The following is a 20,728-nucleotide window of genomic DNA, read 5'->3' on the forward strand; positions in this document are numbered from 1 at the left end:
CGCAGTGTGCGCTGTTTAGTATTTATGGATGAAATACTTGGTTGGGAATATACTACACTATATGGACACCCGAGGGGAAGCTCCAAGTAATAAATTGTATTTTGCATACTGAAAATAATGCCGAGTGGAGTTTTTCAACCAGTTTGTCATTTTTCAGAGGACTGGGGGGCAAACTCACCAAACCGACTGTGGGGAAGGAGCCCAGGGAATGTGCCCCTGTGTGCATAGCTCTCCCCAGCCAGAGGGAAGGAGCGGAGGCAGGAGGGCAGTCCCTGAGGAGGTGGGCAGCCGTGGGGGGTGATGGGAAAGGCCTGTGACCTGAAACCTGGCAGCTGCTCGGGAAAGACCCAGCAGCAGGCGCTCCACACCCCTTTTCTCTCCCGCCCCTCGGCCTCTTCCACTCCCTCTCCTGGATTATATGCAGCTTAATGGCAGCAAAGGTGGTAAAGGCCTTTGCGTTCTGGGCTTTCATAGCTGTTTGGCCAGCTGGCTGGGAGGTGGCACACTGACTATTAGGACTCATCTGTAAGCTAGAGGGGGCAGCATGGTGACAACGGATGTGACCTTAGTTCAGACCCAGCTCTGCCTTGTACAGGATACAGGGTGTCATCCAGATGTCCCCCGGCTCAGTGTCCTCATCTAGGAAATGGGACAGCATTACAGTATGTACCTAGCTCAGCCTGGCACATCTCCACTAGGGTCCATCCCCTGCTTCCGAGTTCTGTCTGCCCACCCCTCCTCCCTTTCCCTTCTCCCTTTCCTGTTACTTCCTCTCCCTTATCTCTCTCTCTTCTCCCATCTCCTCCCTCCTCTCTTCCTATCCCACCTCTCTCCTTGTCTCCTTTCTTGTTCCTCCTTTTCTTCCTCTCTCTCTTCCCTTTCCACCCCATCCCTCCCTTTTCCCCATTCCTTTCCTTTTTCTTCTCTGTCCCCCCCCCCCCCACACACACACACACTTCCTCCCCTCCATAAGCAGCCTCCTTCAACTATCAAATTAGTAATTATCATCAATTAGAAAACCATCTGGGCCCGGGTTCTCAGTTTTTGGTTTTACAATCCCTTCATACTCTTAAAAACTGAAGACCCCAAAGAGCTTTGAGTGGATTATATCTGTCAATATTTATCATTAGTAATTAAAACTGAGAAAAATTGTAAAACAAGAATAGAGACTCACTAACCCATTCCACTAGACAACTCCTGAGAGAAGGAGCATTTAGAAAGCCACACATACAAAAAGAAAAGGTGTTATTATCATGAAAAAAGTGTTGACCTTGGGGATCCTCAGGTGGGGACCACACTTTGAAAACAGCTGATCTGGGCTAAGGAGCTCTTTTTAAGCACCTCTGTGGGAGGCCTCCCTGAGGCCAGGAAGGCCCTGGTAAGGAGCTTAGAAAAGGGGGTGTGTGGGGGGGAGGGGGAAGAAAGGAGAGTAATTAGGGGAAAGAGGACTTAACAAGAAGGTCTCTGAGGAGGCTTTGGGGTGACCACAGGCTCTGTAAGAGGCCTGGAGAGGCAATGAGAAAGGCTAGAGACCAACTGAGGCCTGTGAACGGCTTAATATCTTTTCAAAGGAGGACACTTGAAATCCTGAGTAAGTAAACCCAGCTGATCCGTTAGAAGATTCACTGCGGTTGGGGTGGGGACCATATCATTTCACCTGGCTTCCCCCAAGTCCACGAGAGCTGACTGAGCAGGGAGTTGCAGATCTGCATTGCCCAAAGGTGGCTGCTGACTCATCAACAAGTTAAAAATACAGATCCTTGGGGCCTAGGGCATGAAATGTCCAGAATGGGCAAATCCATAAAGACAGAAAGCAGATTAGCAGTTACTTAGGGCCAAGAGTGGGATGAATGGGGAGTGACTGCTAATGGATATGATATTTCCTTTGAGGAAACGGGATTCTAGCAGATAGTGGGAATGGTCAAAAAACCCTGTGAATATACTATGAACTTGAACGTTTTATGAACTTGACCCCAAAGGCAAGATAAGTAAAGGCCAAAATAAATGAATGGGACTATGTCAAACTAAGAAGCTTCTGCCCAGCCAAAGAAACTAACAATAAGAGGCAGCCAACCAGATGGGAGATATTTGCAAACAGTAGCTCCAACAAAGGTTGAATTTCCAAAATATATAAAGAATTCATAAAACTCAACACCAAACAAACTACCCAACCAAAAAGCAGGCAGAGAACCTGAAAATACACCTCTCCCAAGAAGACATACAAACAGTCATTAGATACATGAAAAGATGTTCAACCTCACAGGCAATTAGGGAAATGCAAATCAAAACTACCATGAGATACCACCTGACACCTGTTAGAATGGCCATTATCAACAAAACAAGCACTAACAGGTGTTGGAGAGGTTGTGGGGAAAAGGGAACCCTCATCCTATGCTGGGGGGAGTGCAGGCTGGTACAACCACTATGGAAAGCAGTCTAGTGATTTCCTCAAAAAATTAAGAATAGAGCTACCATATGGCCCAGCAATCCCTCTCCTGAGTATATATTCCCCCCCCAAAAAAAAAAAAATCTCAATCATGTATTCACAAAGATATATGCATCCCTATTTTCATTGCAGCATTATTCACAAAGGCCACGGCATGGAAACAGCCTGCAGTGGAGGGCTGGATAAAGAGGTGGTACATATGCACAATGAAACGCTACCCAGCCATAAGAAAGGGTGAAATAGCGCCATTTGCAACAACATGGATAGACCTAGAGAACATTATGCGAAGTGAAATAAGTCAGGAAAAAGCTAAGAACCATGTTATTTCCCTCATAGGTGGGATATAAACCTGAAACTCGTGAACACAAACAGCAGCAGTGTGGTGGCTGCCAGAGGGAAGGGGGTTGGGGGTGAGGGGGGGTCCCAGTTAAGGTGACAGGAGATCTGACTTTGGATGGCAGGCAATATACAGATCTTGTAACATGGAAGGCCACCTGAAACCTCTATGTTCGTCAACCAATGCCCCCCCCCACACACACACACCCCAATCAATTTAATTAGTAAATATTCTTTAAAGAAAAGAGTATCTCCCACAGACACCTGGCTGCTCCGGTCCAGTTGGGAGATACTGGTCATCCATCCTCGCCAGTGGCGGCTGTGTGTAGCCTTCGTCAGCCTCTCCTTAAGAAAAGGCAAGCGTCTACCGTACCCAACTTCCCAGACTGTGCCCTCCGGGTTCTTGGGCCCCAAGTCAAGAGCTAGGGAACAACCCCAAAGACGCCCCCTCCGCCCTGATGACCGCGTGCACACGTGCCTGCACGCGCGCTGCTGCGCCTCGTTGTCGGCCCCACAGGTGCGGGTGGGATGTGCATCACAGGCTCCTCTGGGGCCTAGAAAAGCTGCCCCCGGCCGGGGCGGGCCGGACTGCCCATCCCGACGCAGGCAAGCGCCGCCAGGCCCAGCAAGCCGGCGGGGTCATGCCCGGGCCACCGCCGGCCACGGAGGACCCGCTGGAGCTGCGCACCCTCCGGCTGCTCACCGACTACCTGGAGCACTGCGCCCGGAGGCCCGGCCGCGCCCCGCGCCCGCCCAGCTCGCTGGAGGCCGCGGTGGTGCGCTCGCTGACCCCCCAGATACAGGAGCAATACCAGCTCTCCTGGACCCGCTACCACCACCTGGGTTCGGGGGACCGCGTGGAGCTGGTGGCGAACGCGATGGAGAAAGTATTTCTGCACCCCCCGGGCCCCGACTGGGGCCGCGTGGTGGCGCTCCTGGCCTTCGCGGGGTTCCTGCTGGAGAGGCCGCCGACGAGCCACCCGTGGGCGCTGAAAAATTGGGAAGCCACGGTGGACCAGGACTGCCAGAACCTGGTGGCCCTGCTGTGCGCCTGTCTCACCGGGCAGCACCGCGCCTGGCTGGAGGCGCACGGCGGCTGGGTGAGCGGCGCGGAGCCCTGTGCGGGGCGGGCGGGGTGCGGGGTTGCGGGGTGCCGGGCGGCAGCCCAGGGCCCGCCCACGCAGCTGGCCCCCACAGGGACCTAGGGGCGGGGCGGCGTCAGGCCTTGAATCCCGGGTTTCTTCTCTCTGGGCCGCTCTCCGGCTCGCCCGCTCCGGAGCAGCCGCGCCGGACTTAAGTTTGCAGCCCCTCCGGGTTTGGGGATGCGCCCACGTACGGCCTCGGTGCTTTTGGTCCTGGGAGATCCGCAAGCTGGTGAAGCCAGCAGTAGGTCCCTGGGCCAGGTGAGTGCTTCCCCCTGAGCCTCCTCTGAGCCCCTCGTTGGAGAGAAGCGCCCTCATGCACTCGCAGCTCTGCGTGCGGGCTGGAGAGCACCAGCCAAAAACGTTAGAATGAAAGCCATGCCCTTCTCCCGCCTTCACACCTCTGGTGAGTGTGCGGGGTCACCCAGGGGCAGGGCTGACTCAAGGTTCCTTAAGTTCAAACGCACCGCCCTCAGCCCTAAGTGAGCGCACCGAGGAGGCGTCCTGGCTCTCAGCTGTATCTCATTGGTCTCTGTAGGCGGTGCAGGCTAGAGCAGCGATTTCCAACCTCTCATGGCACACATAAACTACTAAAGTTCTGTCCCACTCCTACAATTCCGTCCCAAAAGCTACATTACTTTTTTGTGGGGTTTTTTTGCCAATCTGACCAAAACAAGAAGGTATAATTTTGATTCACTCACACTGGATAGCTATTCTTATGTTGTCATTTAAAAAAAAATTTTTTTTTATAATGTAAGGGAAAAGAGGCCAGTGCCACTGACTAAATAGTTGGGTATTGCATGTTTTAAAGAACCTTACGGCACACCAGTTGAAAATCGCTGGGCGGGAGGGCCAGGCCCTTGGCCTCCGGCTCCCAAATCATGCTGAGGGCAAGTCAAGCCCCCATCTTTCAGTAAGAGGGCAGCCTGTCTCTTGGATTCTGAGCGAGATCCCTGTTTCTTTCCTCTCACCTTTATTGGAGTTGAATCAACGATTGAAGTAACCCAGATTATAGAATAAATAGAGCCAAAACTATTTAAAAACAGCCATTAAAACAATCCAGGGTGCTAGGCAAGACGTTGTAGGAAATTTAGCCTCATGTTGGCAGTTTCGTAGTGATGAATTGGGCTCCATTTGTGAAGAACAGGCAGTATCCAGAACCTTGACTTTGTATAATATAAACAGTTTTGGGTGTTAAGCTTCAGTTCCTGCATACTTTGCAGTGTGTGTGTGTGTGTGTGTGTGTGTGTGTGTGTGTGTGTCTTTGTCTTCAATCATGGCAACCTGTGAACTCTAAGAACCCCACCTGAGCTGATGGTCTTAAGGCATTTGGCCCCTAAAAGCCCTCTGCTTAGAGGGAATTGATTAAATTGGGGCGTGGGGGGGGGCAGGAGGAGGAGGGCATTGTTTTTGCTCTTTAGCTAATCAACATTAGCAAAGGACTACCCTTTTAACATGAAGACACATTTTTCCCAATTGCATAAACGGGGCATGCCCACCACTCTCCCAGATGCCCTTAAAATCTGGAGTCTGAACTCTAATTCGCTTTCTCCCCACTTTTCTGAATGGAGCTGCTTGCTGCGTTTCAGGTGATAGCTTTCAACCTGGTGATCTGGCAGTTTCCCACGTGACGTCTGTCCTTGGCTCAGGAAAGAACAATCTGTCCTTGGCTCAGGAAAGAACAAAACGTAGAGGCCTAAGTCAGGGATTCTGTGGGTCAGTGGCAGAACACCGCAATAAAGTGAGTGTATTCTCTCTGTGGTAGAAGGTCTTGCCTTCAATTTGTGTTTAAAAACAAGACAAAAATCATACAACACTGTGAAGTCCAATAAAGCGAAGTGCAGTAAGACTGAGGTATGCCCCTTAGGAGTCTCCCTCGCTGTTGGGTTTTGAGAGAAGTGAATCAAAAGAAAGAGTATTCCTGTTCTAAGTGACAACCTGAAGTGTCCTGTATGTCTTTTTCTCTCTCCCAGAGTGAATTACTTACAATTCAGAACTCATCAAAAGTTCCTCATTGCAGGTTGCCTATTTGGTATTTCCTTTTTTTAAACTTTTAAAATCTAGGAGTTATCTTACTGTTTCATCTTGAACCTCCTGTGTCTTTTATTGAGTTCAGGTTTGGAGCATTATGGAACAATCTAATTTCCCTCTTCTCCCTCCCCCTCACAGGATGGCTTTTGCCACTTCTTCAGAGTTACACGGTCATGTGGAAGGGAAGTGATGGCTCCATTTCTTCTGTCATGCCTTGCACTCATAATAGTAATCTATTGGTTTAAAAACTGAGATGCAAAAATTTTATCCTATTTCTACCCGCCTACCTGTGACCAGCCAAGCGAATGTGAGATGTGGAAGAACAGAGTAAGGCACCTTCTGAGACATTTTTACCTGCTTCCCTATTTGGAGTCCTGTGGTGACAATTCAGCCGGTGCTTTAATACCTAAGTGCTCAAAGGAGTGTTAGAGGCACTTGTGTGGCTCTTCCCTGTCTGAGAAAAATGGGAATCTAAAGGCTTATTGCTCCAAAAAATTGTAAATGGGAAACCTGGTGCTAATGTACTGCATTTAGATAAATATAAATATGAGACTCTCATTTATCCACAATCTCATTGCTACTGCTGGGTCGGGAGTGAAATGGTGAAATGATATCAAAGTCTGTAAGTACCAGGCTAACAGAGAATGTAATAGTAACATCTTCATAAGGAATTCTTTCTAAAGCCTTTGAAATTGAATTCTCGTTTCTAGAATTAATATTAAGAATTTATATTTTCTGACTTTAATAAATTGTTAAATGTCGTCAAAGTTTTAATAAATGTATGAGTCTTTAAAAAACAACAACAACCTTAGTTGGTTTTCCTTTAGGATACAATAAGCCTTTATTTTAGTCTTAAAATAACTTGAATTGATGGCAATTTCCTTTTTATTATCTCTTTAAATACAACATGTACAATTCTTTTTACAGTTGATGTATGTACAAGATAATGATTAGACATTTATATATCTTAGCTGTTCACCCTAAGTTTACTACCCATCAGACACCATACAGTTATTAAAATATTATTGATTCTACACACATACACATATATGTATATGTATATATATATATGTGTATATATATACTAGTATATATTACTTATGCTGTACTTTACATTCCCATGACTATTTTTATAAGTGGCAGTTTATATTAATCCCTCCCCTTTTTTTTCATCCATCCTCCCAAAACTCCTCTCACTTGGCAACCATCAGTTTGTTCCCTGTATCTATAAGTTACTTTTTCTCGTTTGTTCATTTATTTTTTTTAAATTCAATTACAGCTCACATTAAATACTTTGCGTTAGTTTCAGGTGCACAGCATAGGGTCCAGGGGTCTTCAAACTACGGCCCGCGGGCCACATGCGGCCCGCAGAGGAGTCTGATCCGGCCCGCCAGGTTTTTTGGGCAGTGAGCGCAGCCGAGGTGTTACAGTAGGAATTAGTAGTTCATATAGTCCGGCCCTCCAGCTCTCTGAGGGACCGTGATCTGGCCCCCACTTTAAAAAGTTTGAGGACCCCTGGGTTAGACAATCATAATCTTTAAAAAGGATTCCTCCAGATATTTCCAGTACCCACCTGGCACCATGCATGGTTATCACTATCTTATTGACTATTTCCTATGCTGTACTTGACATCCCCATGACTATTCTGTGACTACAAATTTGTCCTTAATTCCTATACCTTTTTCAACCTCCCTCATCTCTGACAATCACCAGCATATTCTCTGTATGAGTCTGTTCAATTTTCTTATTTTCTTTAGATTTTACATATAAGTGAAATCATATGGTATTCGTCTTTCTCTGACTTTATTTCACTTAGTGCCATGCCTTCTAGGTCCATAATGCTATCACAAATGGTAATATTTCATTCTTTTTATGGTGGAGTAGTAATCCATTTTATATATATATATATATATTCCATTTTATATATATATTCCATTTTATATATATTCACATATTCTTTATCCAATTGTCTGTTGATGGGCACTTGGGTTGCTTCTATATCTTGGCTACCCTATCTAATAAAGAGGGAATATGCATATTGACCATCATGCCATCACAGAAATGGCAGCACCCATAGCCACAAGATGATGGCGCCCAGTCCCCTCAGCCCCGCCAGGAAGGCGACACCCCCTGTGTCTTTTTCAGTCCTTTCAGCGCCACTGGAGGGGTGCCAGGTGCGTGGTGTGGCCAGACCCACCCTCAGCCCCCAGTTGCCCAGGGCCAGCCCAAGGCGCAAGCAAGCCTCAGATGGTGGCTGCCCAGTTATCTAGGGCCAGCCCAAGGCCCAGGCAAGCCTCGGATGGCAGCTGCCCAGCTGCCCAGGGCCACCCAAGGCTCAGGTAACCAGGGCCGTCCAAGGCTTGTGCTTCCAGCATTGGCAGCAGCAGAAGTGTGATGGGGGTGTCGCCTTCCTCTGATCACCTCCTGCCCCTGAGGGCTCCTGGACTGTGGGAGGGGGCAGGCCGGGCTAAGGGACACCCCCTCCAGTGCATGATGCACTGTGCCTCTAGTTGTAAATAATGCCGCAGTGAACATAGGAGTGTATATAATCCTTCTAACTAGATTTTTGGGTTTCTTCAGATGTATACCCAGAAGTGGAATAGCTGGGTCATAAGGCCGTTCCATTTTTTAATTTTTTAAGGAAACTCAATACTGGTTTCCACGGTGGCTGAACCAGTGTACATTCCCACCAGCAGCGCACGAGGGTTCCCTTTCTCCACCCGTCCTTGCCAACACTTGTTTGTAAACTTATTGATAGCCATCCCCACCGTATATGGTGATACCTCATTGTGGTTGTAATTTGCATTTTTCTGATTAGTGAAGTTGAGCATCTTTTCATGTCTATTGACCATCTGTATGTCTCTGAAGAAGTGTCTATTCAGGTCCTTTGCCCATTTTTTGATTGGATTGTTTGTTTTTGTTTTTGTTTTTTGTTTTGGGGGTGTGTTTGTTTTTGGTGTTGTATACTAGTAAGTTCTTTATAAGTTTTGGACACTAACCCATTATAAGATGTATCATTGTCAAATAGCTTCTCCCATTCAGTAAGTTGTCTTTACATTTGTTAATGGTTTCCTTTGCTATGCATAAAACTTTGTTTGATGTGGTCCCATTTGGTTTTTTCTTTTATTTCTCCTGCCCAAAGAGATGTATCAGGGGGAAAAAATTGCTAAAAGAAATGTATGACAATGTACTGTCTTTGGTTTTTTTTCCAGAAGTTATATAGTTTTAAGTCTTGCTCAAATCCATGAGTTTATTCTAATGTATGGTATAAGAAGGTGGTCTGGGCCCAGCCAGTGTGGCTCAGTAGTTGAGCATCAACCTATGAACCAGGAGATCATGGTTCGATTCCCAGTCAGGGCACATGCTTGGGTTGCAGGCTCTATCCTCTGTAGGGGATGGGATGGAGGCAGCCGGTCAATGATTCTCTCTCATCATTGATGTTTCTGTCTCTCTCTCTCTTCTTCTTCCTCTCTGAAATCAATAAAAATATTTTTTAAAAGAAGATGGCCTGGTTTGACTATTTGGGGTCTTCTGTGGTTGTATATAAAGTTTTGGATTATCCTAGTTTTGTGAAAAAAGCCATTAGTATTATATTAGTTGTGGGTTTGCCATAAAAGGCCTTTATTTTATCATAAATGGGTTTGGCTCAGTGGATAGAGCATTGGCTTGCAGACTGAAGGGTCCCAGGTTTGATTCCAGTCAAAGGCATGTACCTCAGTTGCTCGCTCCGCCCAGGCTCAGGGCCCAGATTGGGGCGTGTGCAGGAAGCAACCAATTAATGTCTCTCTTACATAAATGTCTCTCTCTCTGTCTTTTCTCCTCTTACTCTTTCTAAAAAAATAAAAATAAAAAAAAAGGGTGTGACTGCTGCGTGGATGCTGATCACATAACAGAATTCACCCAGAAGGTCCTGTGCTTGCTGAGATCTCCCCTGGGATGTGCACCGTGAAGCTAATTGAGTCATACTCTGATGTGGTCATACCCTGCCACCGGGTGTGTTGGCTCTGGAGCCTCCTGGAAGGGACCCCAGTGATAATAAGTCATTGTCAGATGCTGCCAAAGCAATCCACAGTTGGTAGCTGCCTCTGCTGGTCCTGGATGTGCACGGGAGGGGCCAAGCTGCACACCAACCCTGGCTTTTATTAGCACCAAGCCTTGGGTCAGGTCAGCAAAAGACCCAAAGCACCCTGAAATCTGCCTCCACCAGCTGGCTGTTTGTTAAATTCTCTCTGAAAGAGTATCTAGCAGGTGCATCTGGAAGGTTCTCAGTGAGTCATCAGGTAGGGGTGAATGGCGTTCACCAGGTTGATAGAGATTCAACCTCAGCACAAAGTACTGGGTCTGAGGCCACTCAACAGAAGACTCAATGTGCACCAAGGACAGCTGCCACCCGCCTGGGGCCTGTGGGTCTTTGGTGTGGAGCAGGGTCTCAAGGAGTCATCAGGGTAAGGCCAATTAGTATTTGGCCATGTGGAGGGAGGGCTCTGTACAGGAATGGTGGCACCAGTTGAGTTGTGCAAGGAATGGGAGAAAGGGGGAGATGGACCTCCTTGAGAGCCATCCAGGAAAGTCTGCACCATGAGTCCAGGTTGACCACAGCCAGCAGCCTCCTCCACAAGGTGCAAGCTTGGCTGGGTAAGGCCACAGGGAGTTGTGAGGCCAGTGCATCTCTTCAGGCTGATGAGGCATCGAGAGGAGTGCCCGACCAGGGAAAGATGGAATTTATGGGCAGTATGGAAGATGGACTCAGTACAAGGACAATGGCCACTATCCTTCTATCCCTCCCCTTGAAGCCACACAACCCCCTCTCTCTCTGTATGACTCCAGTCTGCTGAGCCACTGTCTCTTTACTGGAGCCCAGGTTGAGTGCCTGTGCAAGAGAATTTGTGTGCTAGCCCTTTAAGAGGGCACCTGGGTTTTTAGCATTCCTCCAATCTCTCCCTGGTGGACAGAATCCATGCTGATTTTCACAGCCAGATGTTATATGGCCTCCTCTTCCTGGCACTGGTGCTCTGGACTAGTGAGCCCAGCATGGGGTTGCAATACCCCAGCTCCTCAGTGCCCTTTCTACCTGTTTATGTGGTTCCTTCGATAAATGCTTGATTATAAGACTTTTGTTCAGCTATTTGTAAGACAGTTGCAACTGTAAAAAAAACAAACTGTGTGTATGAATAAAACAAAGCAGAAAGATGATTCTATTGCCAGGCCTTCACTGTGCCAGCTGGGAAACTCAAGGCAACAGAATCAATGAGTTGCGAATTGCTCACAGACCAAGGGGGTTTTAGGAGGTACATGTGGAAGTCATTTGGCTTTGTCAGCTAATTGGTTGCCTAGGGGTCTTCCCTATTTGAATCAGGGCAGCTGAGTCACAGGCACAAGACTCATGAGATGGCATGAACAAACTTGGTATCTTGAGGTTGGAGAGTATCCTCTGCTGATTTCTGGGAAGAGCTGTAAATTCCTATAAGATTGGGTAAAGCTTCCTTTGTGGGCCTGTGTTGACCTCTGTGTTATCCCTGACATAGAACCAAACTAAATTGTTTCTCCATTTTGGTTTGGTTCTACAGAACCAAACCCGTGGCTCACATTGACCAAATCACTGCTAACATGCTGGGCTTGGCTGATTTAGCTGAGGAGGTCAGTGTTAATGGTGGTGGCAAACTGCTCAAGATAACAGGCTGAGCGAGCCCTGGAAAGAATTACAGTTGTTCTTGGTTCTAATGAATTGGTGATTGAAGAAGCTGGGCCCTCCACTCCTGGTGCTCTATATGTTTACTCGTGGTTTAGTGAAGCAGGGATAAGCTCTCTGCTTCACTAAACCATGAATAACATATTCTATGTTCTTGGTCACTGATCCATTCTGGAATTCTTTTAGTGTAGTGTGAGTGGGACTTATTTCTTCTAAAAAAAAAAAAGAATCAGGGTACGTATTTCAGCATTGTTTATAGAATACCTATTTTTCCCCTACTGACTTAGTAAGCTCTAGTTAATTGGCTTACCTTTCCCTCTACCAATAGCACTTGGTCTCAATTACTATGTTTATAATATGTGTGAATTGTGTAAAGTAAATTTTAAAAGCCAGTTTATAAAGAACCCATTAAATAAACATTGTTTTAGGATTTTTATTAGGATTGTATTGGATTACACATCAACTTTAAAGTAAGCAGTATCTTTACAATATTGTGTCTTCTACAAACACAAACTGCTGTTCCATTTATTTAGTTCTCGTCATTTTCATCATATAGGTCCTATGTTCTTGTTGAGGGTATTCCAACTCTTTGAGTTCCGTTGCTATTGGGAATGGAACCTGGAGAGGCTGTTCTGCCTTTCCAGAAGCCCTTTCCCATGACACCTCCCTTTTCTTATGGGAAACTCCTCCTCCTCTGTTCTTAGGACATCTGGCTCCGGTGGAGTTGACTTCTCCACACTTTGCCCCACTCCAACATCAGGAACATGACCCAGACCTGGCCTAACAGGCCCATCCCTAAGTGACGTTAACAGGACCCAAGTCCAGGATTGCCATAGACACTCTCAGGTGAGCACCTTACTCTGCCTGGGTATCTCCACTGCACAGAGAGCCTGCCCGGAAGAGAAGACCTCCCTGAAGCACAGAGGTCAGAGATTTGGGGTAGAGAAACAGTTCAGGTGTGTGACATTTCGGAAGTCACACCATGTGGCTGTACCTAAAGATACTTGGGACTCAAATTTCCTTTTCTTCGTAAACTGATTTTTTTTTTCTTTTTAATTTGTATTTGCCATAACCTTTTAAAGCAGAATGTGACTAGAGCACTACACTTCTGTTCACAAAACTTGCTCTGAGTTACTTTCAGACGGCTTTACAACATGCCTATGTAGCTTGTATTTCTGCTATGCTAACCAATTTTTGTCTTTGGAGACAAACCCTAGTTACTACCATCATGTTGGTCAGCTTAGCATACTAACTTCTAGAGGCCATACATGCAGTTGATATCTTCAGGGGATGTTAGGCTTAAAAGTAGATCTTAGGGGATAATGGTTGTTTTAACCACACATCTCAGAACACTTTAGGAACAAAGGATTCAGTCTATTTAGGAATCTGCTGAGAGATAAACACTTCAGACCACAAAGCTAACAAACATTAGGCTACACATATCTTACAACAAACATAACCCCACTAGAGGCCCAGTGCACAAAATTCGTGCACGGCGGGGGGCGGGGGGCGGTGTCCCTCAGCTCAACCTGCACCCTCTTGCAATCTGGGACCCCTATGAGGATGTCTGACTGCTGGTTTAGGCCCGATCCTGCAGTGGGATCGGGCCTAAACTAGCAGTCAAACATCCCTCTCACAATCCAGGACCACTAGCTGCTAAACACTCACCTGCCTGCCTGTCTGATCACCCCTACCCACTTGCCTGCCTGACTAATCACCCCTAACTGTTCACCTTCCTACCTGATCACCCCTAACTGCCTCTGCCTCAGCCCCTGCCACCGGGGCTTCATCTGGAAGGATGTCCAAAATGACATCCAGAAGGTCATTCAGCTGTCCAATCTAATTAGCATATTACACTTTTATTATTATAGACTAGAGGCCCGGTGCCTGAAATTCATGCATGGGGGTGGGGGATGTGTGTCCCTCAGCCCAGCCTGGATCATCTTAAATCTGGGATCCCTCTCACAATCCAAGACTGCTGGTTCCCAACTGCTTGCCTGCCTGCCTGCCTGCCCCTGACCCTGACCGCTTCCGCCTGCAAGCCTGATCACCCGTAACCACTCCCCTGCTAGCCTGATTGACGCCTAACTGTTCCCCTGCTGGCCTGATTGCCCCTAACTGCCCTCCCCTGCTGGCCTGGCCACCCCAACTCTCATCCCCACTAGCCTGGTCACCCCCAACTGCCCTCCCCTGCAGGCCTGCTTGCCCCTAACTGCCCTGCCCTGCAGGCCTGGTCACCCCTTACCTGCTCTCCCCTGCAGGCCTGCTTCCCCCCTACTGTTCTCCCCTGCAGGCCTGGTCCTTCCCAATGCCCCCCCCCCAACTGCCCCTCCCTGCAGGCCTGGTTGCCCCAACTGCCCTCCCTTGCAGGCTTGGTCCCCGCCAACTGCCTTCCCCTGTAGGCTTGGTCACCCCTAACTGCTCTCCCCTGCTGGCCTGGTCTCCCCCAACTGTCCTCCCCTGCCAGCCTGGTCACCCCCAATTGCCCTCCTCTGTAGGCCTGGTCACCCCTAACTACTCTCCCTGCAGGCCTGGTCACCCCCACCTGTTCTCCCCTTCAGGCCTGGTCCTCCCAACTACCCTCCCCTGTTGGCCTGGTCACTCCCAACTGCCCTCCCTTTTAGGCCTGGTCCCTCCAACTTCCCTCCCCTGCTGACCTGATCACCCACAACTGCCCTCCCCTGTCGGCCATCTTGTGTCCACATGGGGGTGGCCATCTTGTGTGTTGGAGTGACAGTCGATTTGCATATCACCTCTTTGTTAGATAGGCTACTTTCCTTCTATACCTACTTTGAGCATCTTTATCATAAATGGATGCTGAATTTTGGCAAATGCTTTTCTATTGAGATGATCATGTGATTTTTATCCTACATTTTGTTTATGTGGTGTCCACATTGATTTTCTAATTTGTAGATGTTTAATAGTCCTTGCATCCCTGGAATTAACCCATTGATAATGGTGTAAGATCTTTTTAAGGTTTGCTAAATATTTTGTTGAGGATTTTTGCATCTATTTTCACCATTGATATTGGCCTATAATTTTCTTATGGTGACCTTGTCTGATTTTGGTACAAGGGTAATGCTGGTCTCATAAAATGAATTTGGAAGTATTCTCTCCTCTTTAGTTTTTGGTAGAGTTTGAAAGGATTGGCATTAATTCTTGAATGTTTGATAGATTTCATCAGTGAAGACATCTGATCCTTGACTTTGGTTTGTAGGGAGTTTTAAATTACTGATTCAGTCTCCTTACTAATATTTGGTCTGTTCAAATTTCTATTTCTTTATGATTCAGTCTTGGGAGATTGTATTAGGACTTTATCAATTTATTGTCCAATTTGTTGGCATATAATTTTTCATAGAATTCTCTTATTTTTCATGCTTCTGTGATATCAGTTGTAACGTGTCTTTTATTGCTTTTATTTTTGAGCCCTCTCTCTTTCATTAGATTTTTAGTGATCTTCACATACCCAGAATCACATTAATCAATCATTAGTTCATTACATATCATCATTGGTCCGTGCCTGCATGGATTTCTTATTTATTTTTAATAAGACAAGTAAGGATCGTGAACCTACCACACAGTATAAAAGCCCAGACTTTAACCAAAACGTATATAGCTCTGTGGTCTTTTCCAAGCCTTTCCTTCTTCAAGCACTTAAAACTACAAAATTAAGTGCTTGCTATAATGTGACAGGGCTAACCTAAACTGAGAATTCAAGGATGGCCTCCATGTGGAGGTAATGTCTGAGTTCCGAGAAGATGAAGAGCCCTGAGGAACAGAGAGGAAGAAACCAGAAATGTGATGAAATTAAAAAGGAGGCAATGCTTTAAGAGAACAGTCACCAACCTTTCGGACCTCACGGACCACCGGTTGGCGACTGCTGCTTTAAGAAGTCAGGCCTCCTTAGCATCACATGACAAAGACTGCAGGAGTAATTTAGAGCTGACTTGATTTCTGATTTGATCCACAGGGCTCCTACCTGGAGTGGAGGTCCTCATTCTCCTTCCACTGGATCTTGACTGGCTTCTCCACTCCATTATCCCTTTTACCAGCAGGGCAATGATCCAGTGAGGTGTCAAGTGAATACTCTATATCTGTTGCCACATGGACATATAAGTGGATCCACATAGGGCAAACCAATGTTGTTCAAGGGTCAGCTGTATAACCTAAGTTGGCTTCTGACAGTCCATGCCTAATGCAGTACACAAGTGATCATGCATATTTTACGTGTCAATTGTCTAACACCCACCTGATTAGTATGCTCAGCCTTCAGGGCTTATGTCCATGACCACTGTTTATACCTATAAAACTTATATTGAACATTGTTGTGTTACTGTGCTAGGGCTGCCATAACAAAATACCATACATGGAGTGGCTTAAACAAACATTTATTTCTCACAGTTCTCTAAGATCAAGGTGTCAGCAGCATTGGTTTCTCCTGAGCTTCTTTCCTTGGTTTGCACTCAGATGCCATCCCTTATATCACACATCCCTCGTATCTCTTCTTATGAGGACACCAGTCCAATTGGATTAGAGCCCTGCCTTATGACCTCATCTAACCTTAATTACCTCTTTGAAGGCCCTGTTTCCAAATGTAGTCCCATTGGGGGATAGAACTTTAACATATGAATTCTGTCTTTAACAACTGTCAATCCCTTATCCAATTTGAAGTGGGACCCAAGCAACTCTTTCCTCCTAGCAGTCTTCCATGTTGAAGCCAGAAAGCTTACTTAAAAGCCAACCTATTGGTGTCAAATTCCCAATATTAAGTCCTATGATGGTGCCTCAGCTTTCAATACAGTTCAGATTGCTTAAATTAACCCATAAGCATCTATGGCATTGACATCTTAATCAACTCTCTGGTCTTAAATTCTGCTATGTACAAGCCACCCCACACACACTGCCTTTTCCCCCTCTGCCTGCCTCCCCTGCCTCGTCCCCTTCCCCCCGCCACCCCCTCACTCCCCAACCCCACTCCCCCCACACACACACACTGAGCTGCTTCTTTATGGAAGTGATTACAACTTTCCAATTTCAGGTTTTGTTCTGTGGGTTTTCATCTGCTCTTCTATCTATTGCATTCTTAAAATTGATTTGAGAAAGAGAGAGAGAAGGAGAGGAAGAAAGAGAGACATCAATTTATTGTTCCACTTACTTATGCATTCATTGGTTGAATCTTTATGTGCCCTGATGAGAGATCGAACCTGCAACCTTGGCATCTCAGGACAACATTCTAACTGAGCTCCCCATCCAGGACTACTCTCAGTTCCATCTCCTAAGCAAGTTGCTCTGTGTGAGCTGTTTTGGATCCTGCCTGTGAGGATGATCGTGGGGCATTTTTCTTATTGATTTGCTCACCTGTCACTAGCTGGTCCTGGCTGCTGAGCTGTCTTGCTAATGATCATGACCCCACCTTTTTTTTTTTTTTTTTTTTGCCTTGGTACATTTATATATTGTAATATACTTGCCTCTGTACCATTATTTATCACATAATGTAATTGTATTATATTATCTATATTTATAATGTGTTACAATACTGTGCTATACTGATCTCTATGGCTTATTTACATTCATTGTAAGTTTTTTACTCTTAAACATTGATCTTATCCCCCTCCCTACCCCCAACACCTATTCCTGGGTAACCATTATACCCTGTTTTTTCTAAGTTTGACTTTTTTAGATTCCACATATAAGTGATATCATACAGTACATTGTGTCTTTCCCTGTCTGCTTTACCTCATTTAGAATAATGTGCTCAAGGTCCATCTATATTGTAAATAGCAGGATATCTTCCTTTCACATGACTAAATAATATTCCAGTGTGTATATATATATGTGCCAGATCTTTTTAATCCATATATCTGTTGATGAGCATTTAGGTTGTTTCCATATCTTGGCTATTGTGAATAATGCTGCAATAAAGTTGGAAGTGCCTATATCTCTTAAAAATCTTGTTTTCATTTCTTCTAAGTATATACCTAGAAGTAGAATTGCTGGATTGTTAATGATAGGTCTAGTTTTTATTTTTCCTTTTTCTTTTTTCTAATGGCAGATCTACTTTTAATTTTTTTAGGAACCTCCATATTTTTTTTCATAGTGGCTAGACCAATTTACATTCCCACCAACAATACACAAGGGTTCCCTTTTCACCACATCTTCACCAGCACCTTTGTTTTCTTGTCTTCTTGATGAAAGCCATTCTGACAGGCAAGAGGTAGATACCTCATTGTGGTTTTGCTTCGCATTTCCCTGATGGTTAGTGATGCTGATACCTTTTCGTGTGCCCTTTTGCTGTCTTGATGTCCTCTTTGGAAAAACATCTATTGAGTTTATGTACATTTTTTAATTCGATTTGTTTGGTTTTTGTTATTCGGTTGTATGAGCTCTTTATATATTTTGCAATATTAACCCCTTATCTGGCATATGGTTTGCAAATATCTTCTCCTATTCTGTAGGTTGCCTTTTCATTTTAATTATTACTTTTGCTGTGTAGAAACTTTTGAGTATATAGCCCCATTTGTTTTTGTTGTTTGTGCTTTTAGTGCCATGTCCAAAAAATCATTGCCACGACCAATGTTGAGGGCCCTTTCCCCTACATTTTAATCTAGGAGATGGTGGTATTAAGTCTTACATTTAAGTCTTTTATCCATTTTAAGTTAACGTTTGTGAGTGGTGTGATATAGGGATCCAATTTTATTATTATGCATGTGTTTCTCTAATGTTCTCAACACTATTTGTTGAAGAGACTATCCTATACTCATTGGGTGTTCTCAGCTTCTTTATCAAATATTAGTTGACTGACTATGCCAGGATTTAATTCTGGGCTATTCAGTTTCTTCAGTCTGTAGGGTCTATTTTTGTGCTTATTATTATTTGGAAATAATAATAATAATCACAATTAATCAATCATTAGTTCACTACATATTCATCATTGGTCTGTGCCTGCATGGATTTCTTGTTTGTTTTTAATAAGACAAGTAAGGATCTTGAATCTACCACACGGTATAAAAGCCCAGACTTTAATCAAAACGTATATGGCTCTGGCGTCTTTTCCAAGCCTTTCCTTCTTCAAGCACTATTTGTTGAAGAGACTCATTGGGTGTTCTCTGCTTATGAGAACATAATACTGTTTTGATTACTATGGTTTTCTACTATAGTTTGAAATCAGAAAGTATGACACCTCTGGCTTTGTTTTTGTTTTTGTGGGGTTTTTTTCAGGATTGCTTTGATTATGTGGTTCCACACAAGTTTTAAGATTGTTCCTATTTCTGTGAAGAATGTCTTTAGTATTTTGATGGAGATTGTGTTGAAGCATGGCTTTGGCTCATATGAACATTTTAACAATATTAATTCTAACAATTCGTGAACACATGATGTCCCCACATTCGTTTGTGTCTTCTTTGATTTCTTTCATCAAAGTTTTGTATTTTTCATTATATAGATTTTTCACTTACTTGATTAGGAAAAAAATTGTTTTATTGTGAATGGGATAGTCTTTATTTCTTTTTCAGATTAGTATAAAATAATGCAGCTCACTTCTGTATGTTGATTTTGTATCCTGCAACTTTACTGAAATTGTTGATTGGATCCAACAGCTTTTTTCACTAACTTTTTTGGATTTTCTCTATATAAAATCAGACCTTCAGGCTCACTCGCTGATCTGGTGGCTGTGACTACTAGGCGTGGAGCAGGCACCTACGGAGATGGAAAATCCAGTTATCAAAATTGGCTCCAGGAAAGAGAACCTAACATCTACTAACAATGGAAAAATTTGAGAACATTACAAAAAAAAGCCACCATTCCTCAAAACACCAGGCCCAGATGGTGTTACAAGTTTAAAAAATCCTTCATGAAGAAGACAGATCTTAAGCCACATGATGGATTCAGAAGCTCATAAAAAGAAGTCACCAATCATAACATCTTCAAAACAAGAGATAGCAACTCATAATACAGATGTTGGTGGAATTAAACCTTATATGTGTGGCTGCGGTGCAGCTGTCAGCAATGTAGCATTCACATATCCCATGCAGAAGGTGCTCTTTCGGCAACAGCTGTATGGAATCAAAACCAGGGATGCAATGCTTCAGGTGAGGAGGGATGGATTTCAAAACTTGTATCGTGGAAGTCTTCCCCCATTAATGCTGAAGACAACGTCATTAGCACTTATGTTTGGTGTGTATGAGGATTTAACTTGCTTTCTCCGTAAGCATATCCATACCCCACAATTTGCAGCCCATAGCATGGCAGCATTATTTGCAGGGACAACAGAAGCAATTTTCACTCCATTGGAAAGAGTTCAGACACTTCTTCAAGACCAAAAATATCATGATAAATTTACAAACACTTACCAGGTTTTCAAGGCACTGAAATGTTATGGAGTTGGAGAGTATTATCGAGGCTTGATACCTATTCTTCTCCGTAATGGGCTCTGCAATGTCCTTTTTTTTGGCCTTCGAGGTCCTATTAAGGAGCGTCTCCCTACCGTAACGACTCGCAGTGGTCACGTGGTCACTGATTTTATCTGTGGAGGTCTGTTGGGTGCCATGTTGGGAGTCTTATCTTTTCCAATTAATGTTGTAAAAGTTCGCACGCAGTCTCAAATTGGTGGGGAATTTCAGTCTTTTCCCAAGGTTTTCAAAATAATCTGGTTGGAACGAGACAGGAAATTGACAAATCTTTTCAGAGGTGCCCATCTAAATTACCACCGGACCATCATCTCTTGGGGCATAATCAATGCATCTTATGAATTCCTGTTAAAGGTTATATGAAAGAAATAATCAACTAAGTGCCGTTTACCAATTGACTAGACCTTCAACGAAGAATGTGGTTTGGCCTCATTCCTAATTGGCCAAATGAATGCTGGCATACATTCAGGGCACAATGAATTGTGGCAAAGCTGTTTCCCTTCAGCACCAACAAATTCAGAATAAAAGGTTTCAATAGGAAAATCTAAGGATTTGGGGTTTTAGTTTGTTTGTTTTTTTTAAATATGTTTCTATTGATTTTAAAGAGAGGACAGGAGAGAGAGAGAGAGAGAGAGAGAGAGAGAGAGAGAGAGAGAGAGAGAGAGAGAGAGAGAGAGAG

The 20,728-nt window shown here is 44.8% G+C and overlaps 1 protein-coding gene across 1 annotated transcript; it reads left to right on the top strand.

Moving 5' to 3' along the window:
* Positions 1-19,512: 19,512 nt before the first annotated feature.
* LOC311631484 (mitochondrial nicotinamide adenine dinucleotide transporter SLC25A51-like) lies at positions 19,513-20,412 on the top strand (the record flags this gene model as incomplete). The annotated part of the gene is made up of 1 exon (XM_084901633.1): positions 19,513-20,412. The coding sequence occupies exon 1, from the start codon at positions 19,519-19,521 to the stop codon at positions 20,410-20,412; it is 894 nt and encodes a 297-aa protein (XP_084757759.1). The 5' UTR covers positions 19,513-19,518.
* Positions 20,413-20,728: the final 316 nt, after the last annotated feature.

This window comes from Pipistrellus hanaki (genome assembly GCF_964339955.1).
Source record: "Pipistrellus hanaki genome assembly, chromosome: 1".
Lineage (NCBI taxonomy): Eukaryota > Metazoa > Chordata > Mammalia > Chiroptera > Vespertilionidae > Pipistrellus > Pipistrellus hanaki.